At 45.5% G+C, this 8,584-nt stretch overlaps 1 protein-coding gene across 2 annotated transcripts; it reads right to left on the bottom strand.

The window, feature by feature from the left end:
• Positions 1 to 2,728: 2,728 nt before the first annotated feature.
• LOC136104438 (nectin-1-like) lies at positions 2,729 to 8,339 on the bottom strand. 2 transcript variants are annotated; one of them, XM_071803655.1, is made up of 6 exons: positions 8,170 to 8,339; positions 6,990 to 7,328; positions 6,436 to 6,720; positions 5,598 to 5,700; positions 5,270 to 5,390; positions 2,729 to 4,638 (listed from the first exon to the last, which is right to left on the bottom strand). In XM_071803655.1, exons 1-6 carry the CDS (start codon positions 8,249 to 8,251, stop codon positions 4,609 to 4,611), a joined length of 960 nt encoding a protein of 319 aa, XP_071659756.1. In that variant the 5' UTR covers positions 8,252 to 8,339; the 3' UTR covers positions 2,729 to 4,608. The 2 variants fall into 2 exon arrangements, with proteins under 2 accessions (XP_071659756.1, XP_065699523.2); XM_065843451.2 differs by lacking the exon at positions 2,729 to 4,638 and having other exon boundaries at positions 5,078 to 5,390.
• Between the last annotated feature and the right edge of the window lie 245 nt (positions 8,340 to 8,584).

Here is an 8,584-nt window from a genome sequence, read left to right as displayed (position 1 = left end):
TTGTTTCAGTACGCAACATGCTGATCCTTCGGCATGTGCAAGCTCACAGCTTTTTCCTTTAGGTCTTGATGTAAGGCTTTCTCCTCTGCAGATGTTCTGGGTGCACCACTTCTCTCCAGTCTGGAAGAAAAAACATTTACTACTCACACAATGATTAGAAAGCTCTTAGAATTCAGAGTGGATCTCACTATTTTGAAGATGCTGTTACCACCTGTATAAGTTTCCAGGGCAGGTATATAAAACCACCAACAGGAAACAAGAAAGGTAAATTCCGAGGTGAACATGGGCAAGCCATGTCATTTGCAAGTAAAAAAAAAAAGTTATTCTTATGTTTCCCTTCTTCTGCTGATTAGTGTCATGATACGAAGTAATAATACCACTATTAAGACCGCCATGATGATTACACTCTTCTGAACACCTACAAAAAGAAACTGATGAGCTCATAGTTAACATAGAGAGATGTCAATGTGTTTGTTGTGTCCTGTTCCAGAGGCTGGGACTGAAGTAAAACATTCATCAGTTTGTGCACATTTTTTCTTTAAAGAAGAGAAAGGAACAGCATAACAACACAACACTATGTTTCTTGAAGAATTCTTTTATTTTTAAATAAAGGGATAATGTCTCACCTATCCCTGATATTGGGGGGGGGGGGGGGTGGAGTCAAACCCAGCATTTTTTAATCCTGAGCTATTTGTGTTTCTCTTTCAGTAAGAGGAAGACTTATCATGAGAAAAGACGCCAATCCTATTGGAGACACACCCTCCTGGAAGAACACCCATGTGAAGTGTTGTTTCCCAGCATTTGACAGCCAGGAGCCTGCTCTTGCTAGTACCCTCCAGATGAGGGTACTGCTGGTGAGCTGATTGCATCTGCTCCCAATCAGTGACTTTGTAGAAATATAGGCTTACAGAGACACATATACGTATGTACACACAATCTGTGAGAAGTGTTTGCTCCTGGAAGCAGGTAAGTCCTTGTTTTGTAACAGTTCGCTAACCTGCAGATTTTCTATGGAAACCATTTCTCCATTCAGCTCCACTTAGAGTGACACACAGTCCATTAAAAGCAAGCCCACCATGTTTTGCAGGGCATGTCACCAGATGGAGGCTTACCTCAGGACTCTTAGACTCTGCTGATTCAACTCCATTCTGGCATACAAATTAGCATACAGCCTTAATCATCAAATTCAAGCAATGCTTCCTCAAATCATGAACGCTGAAATCATTCTACCAGGAGGTTTACAGTTTGCTATCCTAGCCAATTTTTCCAGCACAAAGTATACCACACTTCCCAGCAGAGAAAGTTAACCACCTTGGTGTGGAAAAAAACACAGAAAAGTTCTGGGATCCCTTTACATAGTAAGAAAGGTCTCGACATGGTTTACTTTTTTGCTTTGCTTTCCACCTCCAGAGTAGCTGTGTAATATGAAAGACATCTAAATTTAAACTTTGGTCTAAATGGGGGTTTGGTATTAGATGGACTTCAGAGGAGCATGGATTGTTGGGCATCACACAGACATGTATGTTCGGCACATATAAAGTATTCATACTTAAGCTCACATTCTCTTCTGTTCTCTTATTTCCTGGTGAAACTTGCTGGTCTTCTTGTGTTGATGACTGTTCATTTCTCTCTCGCTGATCTTCACTGATGTTCCTCTTCTCTGCATGAGTGCTGAGCAGCCTGGTAGCCAGTGGCTGTGGATACCACTGGTTGTGCAGACCCTCCCAGAAGTGTCCTGCATCTTACGCAGAATAACAAATGACTTGCACCCCAGACACTACAAATCCTAGTTTCTTAGGGATGAGTAACTGCGAGTAAATCAAGTCACTAGTCAGGAAAGAAGGATATTTCATAAAGGAAATGTGAGACAGTCACTACAATTTTTTCTGTAAATTTTTGCCATTCCACAGAGCCTCCTTCAGCTTTTGGGACAGGCACACTAAAAAGAAAGCAGCCTTGGCCATGTTATCTGGGTCTTGTTAGAGAGGCTGGCTTTGGGGTGGCTTTGGTCTCAGCTTTGGTTTGTTTTGCTTCTAAAACTTGTAATATTTCCCTTCTGAAAGGAAACAATTACTAGGACTGAAAGAAACAATTCCATTTCATTAGGGAGAATCAAAGAACACTTCTAAACTTCTACCTGAAGAGCAGTGAAAAACAGGTCATCTGCCCTGCAGAAATCCAGTACTGGACTGTTTTTAAACAGCCCTCAAGTGAGTTGCTCTGGAAAAACTGAGACTTTTTCTGCCTATTTGTTTTCTGAGTCTGTGGTGTGCATTTCACCTTATTTCCATTTTTCCTTCTCAATGAGCAAAGTTAACCTTTTACTCTCAGAAAAACTACACTTTTGCACTGAGGATAAATTGTGTACTCGCTGCCACAAGTACAGAGGTGAGGCCATTGCTCTCCCTTTCATTCAGCAGGCTCTGAACCACTCTGATCAAGGACCACTGGTCGCTATCTGACAGCACTGAGCCTGTGCATTTTTCTTTACAATTTCCATTTCCTGGGAAAAAGTTATCTTTGAAAAGCAGCAGCTAAGCTCACTCACCTCTTCTCTTGTTGTTGTGTTTATACACATATATTGATGGTTTTAAACCATAGCCACAACTGAAGATCACATTGATACACATGACTACCACAGGAAAAACAAACCAAACCAAACCAAACCAAACCAAATCAAATCAAAACAAAACAAACAACAACAACAACAACAAACCAACACAGACAATTACTCTACCAAAAAAGAAATTTAATGTCAGAAAAATCTAATTCAAGGAATGCCAAGTTGAAGCCTCCATTGTAACCTCCATGCATGTGGCATGACAAGCTTCAAGGCAAGCTGAATCAGCACACAATTTTCGGAATGCAGGGAACAATTGTCCTTTAAAGGCTGAATAACTCTTGGTTAATACGTCCTTTGAGATTGAGTTCTGAGGTTGTTTTCTGAAGGCCCAACTGCAGAAACTCCAGGTCTCGGGAGGCATCACTGGGCAGACCTGGTCAGAAGGATTTTGGCAGCATAGATGCCTTCCCAGGTGCTACCAAATACATGCCACTCTAACTTCTCCTCTAGCACACTTCCTTTTATCCATCGCAGGCCAGCCTGGCAGCTTGGAGAACAGAGAGGGGACCTTCCTGGTCCTTCCTGGTCCTTCAGAAAAGTTCTTTCTTCAGGAGAGCAAGCCAGCACTAAAACCAAAAACCTAGTTCTTTCTGTCAGTCTCTTCCAGAGACCACAGTCAGTGTCTGCCACAGGACAATACTCATAAAGCCATTTCATTGTGTCGTGTTTTAAAGACTTTGGATGCAGTGGTTGTAATTTTTCCGATCCTTGGGGTGGGGTATCTGGATAACAAAAGATGCTTTGAAAGTCCAAAGAGAAAAAATGGCACTTTAACATTACCGTTTTAAGACTCACTGGAGGCATTTCCACTGTCATTAGGGATCTGTCCCACTAGAGGGTACTCTGCTATTATAAAAGAAGTACTCTGCACTGAGCCTGCACCGCGATACAATCTGTTAAAAGAATCTTTGTGAATTCTTTGGAAGGACATTTCTGACACAATTTGTGTAATGATACAGAGAGCTGGTGAGGGAGCTTTCCAGCTCAGGCCCTTAAAAACATAACTTTTTCCTTGAAATACTGATTTTGGCACAGTTCTGTCAGTCTTCCTGCAACCTCAGCACAGATCCTCTCACCTTATTACTTGTGAACCATCAAAAGGCATTTCTGGACATGTCACCTTCTCCCTGGCTTGATCCTTACTGACGTTCACCCAACATGGTTGGTTTCTCTCACTCGGGTCTCCCCAGTCACAGGTACCCAGGCAAACATATCCACAAGTTCATAGTCCAGCCCGGTTGCTGGCACCAGGCCCCCATACAAACATGCACATCAGTTGGGGAGGCTCTCACCCAGCAAAAGAGTTGGAAACTGAGTTTAATGAGAGGACAGGACAGACTGTAGTGATCAGGCACTGGGTATGGCCACACAAGCGTACTGACCATCCACTTGCATATACGCATTCAGACCCTTTTATCCCTCCGTTTCCCCAGGCTTTTTCCTCCCCAAATTACCCTGACCCCTCCCTTTCTCACCTTTGATTCCTCCCCTGAGCACCCTATAATAAGTCCTGTGCAATCCCAAAATGCTCTGCCCTTGCATCTCGTCATGTGTCCAAATCCTTATAGGCAGTGACCCCCTCAGTTCCAAAGGTGTTCCACTGATGACTCTTCTGAGTGGGTGTCATGCCCAAAGTCTGGGGCTGAAGGTCTCCTGGGACATCCCCGGGGAGGGGCCTGGGCAGGCTGTCCCTTCCTCTGAGTCTTTAGTTTGGGTTTCCCAGCCAACCTTGGACTCCCGTGCTCCTCTGGCCTTGTGGACATGGGGTTTTAGTGGACCGATGGCTCTCCTGTGCTGGGCCAGGAAGCAACCGGGGCAGGTGTTATCTGGATGCCCCCATCTGCCATTGCCTTTCTGTTCTCCTTCATGGGCATGCAGCCAAGTTCCTTGGCATGGGTGTTGCTGTTGAGTTTCTCTGCTTCCTCTAAGAACAAGCACCTGCAATTTTTTTTCTCTCTCAGTTTTCTCTTCAGATGTGGTAGCCTTTAGTGAAGTGAGGAGCCTGGTGTCCACTCCTGCAAAAGACCCAGCACAGTGGTGTGCTAACCATGACAAAGCTCTATGTTACCTGGCAGAGAGAAGTGATGAAAGGGCAAGAGGGCTTCATTCACAACACAGGACTAGCAAGAGCTTGCAAGGAAAACGAGTAACCCAAGGGAGGTCAAAGGAAAATAACTACTGGGTTTGACTCCTAGCTGTGGTCACTTATTGGTTTTATCTGTGGGTGGCACGAGCCCTGCCGAGCACCTTTATGCCTGCATGACCAGCTGAGCAGACTTTTCTGGGGAAACTTATGCATGAGGCTATTGGTTACAGCACCTGAGCTCTGCAGTGCTCCCTCACCTTTGTCCAGAAAGCACATCCCGTCTGCCCTCCTGGGCATTTCCAATATCTCTTCCATACCTTTCCACCTGATCATTGGCCATCTTCTCCTTCGTGCTCCAGGCCTTCCCCAGCATTGATAGAGGTTAGATAAGGGTACCCATGGTGCCATCTATCCCGTGTGGTTGTCCCATGCAGCAAAGACATGGCAGCAGGACCAGACCCCAACTCTCAGTGGAAGGGTTTTGTCACATTCCTGGTAAGTGTCACCAAGGCTTTGGAAGGATGTAAATAATTACAGGAAGTCTTCAGCATTTGCATTACCTCATTTTGATACGCAATGTGCTGGACCTTTGGTGTGTGCAGGCTCATGGCATTCTGCCTTAGGTCTTGATGTAAGGCCTTCTCCTCTGCAGCTGTTCCAGGTGCACCCTTTCTCTCCAGTCTAGAAGAAAAAATATTTACTACTCACATAATGCTTAGAAAGCTCCTGGCAGTCCAAGTGAATCTTGGTGGTTTAAAGAAGCTGTTACCGCCTGAATAAGTTTCCAGGGAGGGATATAAAACCACCAACAGGAAACAAGAAAGGCAAATTACAAGGTGAACATGGGCAAGCCATGTCATTTGCAAGAAAACAAAAAATTGGTCTTACTTTTTCTTTCTTCTGTTGATTAGTTTTATGGTGCAAAGTATCAAGATTGTGAAGAACAGCCCTGCTATTGACACTGCCATGATAATTATGGTTTTCTGAACGCCTAGAAAAAGAAACCAATAAGCTCACAGAGAACACTGAGAGATGTCAACATGTTTGTTGTGTCCTATTCCAGAGGCTGGGACTGAAGTAAAACATTCATCAGTGTGTGCTCATTTATTCTTCAAAAAAGAGAAAGGAACAGCATAGCAACACAACACTGTGGTAGATGAAGAATTATTTTGTTTCTTTAAAAAATATTGATAATGTCTCCCTATCCCTGGTATTGGGGTGGAGTCAAAACCAGCATTTTTAATCCTGAGCTATTTGTGTTTCTGTATAAAAAAAATTGTCATGAGGAATATTGCCTGTCCTTCCTGAGACACACCCTCCTGCAAGAACATCCATGTGAAATGTTGTTCCTCAGCATCTGACAGTCAGGAGCCTGCTCTGCTGGTACCCTCCACATGGGGATACAGCTGGTGAGCTGATTGCATCTGCTCCCAATCAGTGACTTTGTAGAAATATAGGCTTACAGAGACTTATACACCTATGTATACACAATCCTACATATGTATTTGGTATAGATTTGCACACACCCACCACACAGACACAAAGGTACCACAGCGGTCTTCTGGATGGTTTCAAATCATGCAATTTTCATCTAGCACGAGGTTGGAACTCCCAGAAAAATGTCTAGTGAGACTTAAATAAGCACAAGCTGCACTCCCACAGTTGCACAACCTTTCCTAAGTGTTCCCCACTACACATTGCACCTCTCCATACAAACACAGCCTACCTTTCCTTCCTTCTCCCAAGTAAACTACCTTCATTTTCCTTCCCTGGGGGTGGTCAACGAGGCAGACCAAGACAAAGTGGTGGTTGGCAGAGAAGGTAAGTCTGTTTGCCACTGTTACTGTTCCATTTGCGTTTTGAATGTGATGTATTTCGGGGGACTCATCCATGTTCCCATCAGCCAGCCAGGAGATTTGGGGCACAGGCTTTCCTGTTGCTGAACAGACTGCAGTGAGGAGATCCTTGGTGGGGAGGTGGGAATCATATTCCACTGTTAGCTCAGAAATTGCTGGAGGAAAAAGAGAAGGTCTGTGTTAGTTAATGGTCAAAGCTGGGTGAGTCACCTCTCTGTAAAGGGGTTCTTACCTAGAAGCATCTCCTGGCTTATTTACCTTCACCTCCTCAGAGTAAAGTTGTGACAATTCTGTAGACTGTCCACCAAGGACCTGCTGTTGCATGGCAAGTCTACATGGGGGAGGCGATAATGCCTTACTGACCTCCCGACTACATCAGACTTGTGCTGAGTGCCAGAAAGTGAAGTGTGAGTGGAAAACTTACTTTGGATGTCGAGGTATATGTCTTTGCTGAAAGAGCCATGAGGGAACACGTTGAAAATGCATCTGTAATAGGACTCATCCTCAAATGTCAGATTTTGGAGTGTGATAGCTGAGGCCTTCAGGGTTGCTCTCATGAAATGCGCCTTCTTCTGATATGACCCGATTAGCCTCATCCCATGGCTTGGGCTGTATGTGGCTATGTTCTGGAAGGAAGACTCATTTCTCTTCTGCCAAGTGACTTGTAGAACATCCACCGAGAGCGAGAAGTTACAATATAAATTTGCCTCTCCACCAAGGACTGCTGCAATAATGCTCTCAGATTTCACAGCTGCCTTCAAACCTAGGAACAAAGAAAACCCCAAAATCAGAGCAAGGGGAAAGGCAATTCACTCAGGGAAGGGTACAGTGTCTTGAAGTATCCGGTCACAGTGTTCCCATCTTGCAGTGCATCTGAGCAAGGGACTCGGCCACGAGACCATGTGACACAGTGAGAGACCTCAGATACATTAGTCTCATGGGTGGCCATCACTTCATGGTCTGGGTTGTACAGTTCCCGTGGTGAGGAGGGGACAGAAGAGCAGTCAGGCTTCTTAGAAAGCATGGCAAACTCAAGCCCTGCTTCTTCCCAGTGTGTTACTCTTGGCTTCTCATTGTCCCCAGGAGCTCAGAAGTGTCCTGTGCAGACCCAACACATGGCAACCACCCAAAGAAAGCAGATCTTGCTCCTGCGACCATCCCTGCTCCCCTCTTACCAGCATCTGCAGGGGTGCAGGGAAATGCGGAGCAGCCCAGGCATCCCACAGCTGGGAGGCAGTTCAAACAACTGCAGAGGGAAATTCCCCAGTCCCAGCCTCTCCCAACAGTGATGTGCGCTGCCCAGACATGTGCACTGGAAACACAAACCTACTCTATCCCTTGTGCTGAGGAATTTAGTGGCACTTCTAAAGAAAGGGACTATACAGGCTGAATGTACAGCTTGAGTGCAAAGACAAATGGCTCTGTCCCCTCTCTGTTGGGCATTTCCCAATTATGACTGTGACCAGTCACCAGATTTCTAGCTACTACTGCAGTTGCCAACTCCTATTTTTCAACTGGGATGGCATCTGGGTCTCTCTGCTTCCTAAGAAAAGCTGCTCTAGTTTTGAAATTAACCACATGCGGGGAAAGGACTCTCCACTCACCCGTCATCTGCTCCTCCACCTGGCAGCCTCCGCAGAGCAGCAGCAGTAAGATTCCAGCCCACCAAAGCAGAGGGAAAAACATCGTGGGACAGAGCAATTGCCCAGAAAAGCTCTTCCCCTTTCCACATGTCCGTCAGAGGGCAACTGGCATGCCCAGGTGGATGGCTGGAGATTTCGCGCTGTTTTTCAGGAATGCTCTGGGAGGCCAATCAGCAGAGCTGTGGCGGGAAGGAGCAGCCAGACTGGCAGAAACCACCCCCTCATTTCCTCCTGGGAGCTGGTCAATTATTAACCATGACCAACAGGCTGTGGATTAGTGCCATGTCTACGCCCTTCTTCAACGGCACCTGTTCCCAGAGGTGGGAATAAAAAGCATTCCCCAGCACCAAGTCTTGGTGTTGCCCCTTGTTAGGGC

This window comes from Patagioenas fasciata, chromosome 1 (genome assembly GCF_037038585.1).
Source record: "Patagioenas fasciata isolate bPatFas1 chromosome 1, bPatFas1.hap1, whole genome shotgun sequence".
Classification (NCBI taxonomy): domain Eukaryota; kingdom Metazoa; phylum Chordata; class Aves; order Columbiformes; family Columbidae; genus Patagioenas; species Patagioenas fasciata.
This window is presented reverse-complemented; position numbering and strand designations above follow the sequence as displayed.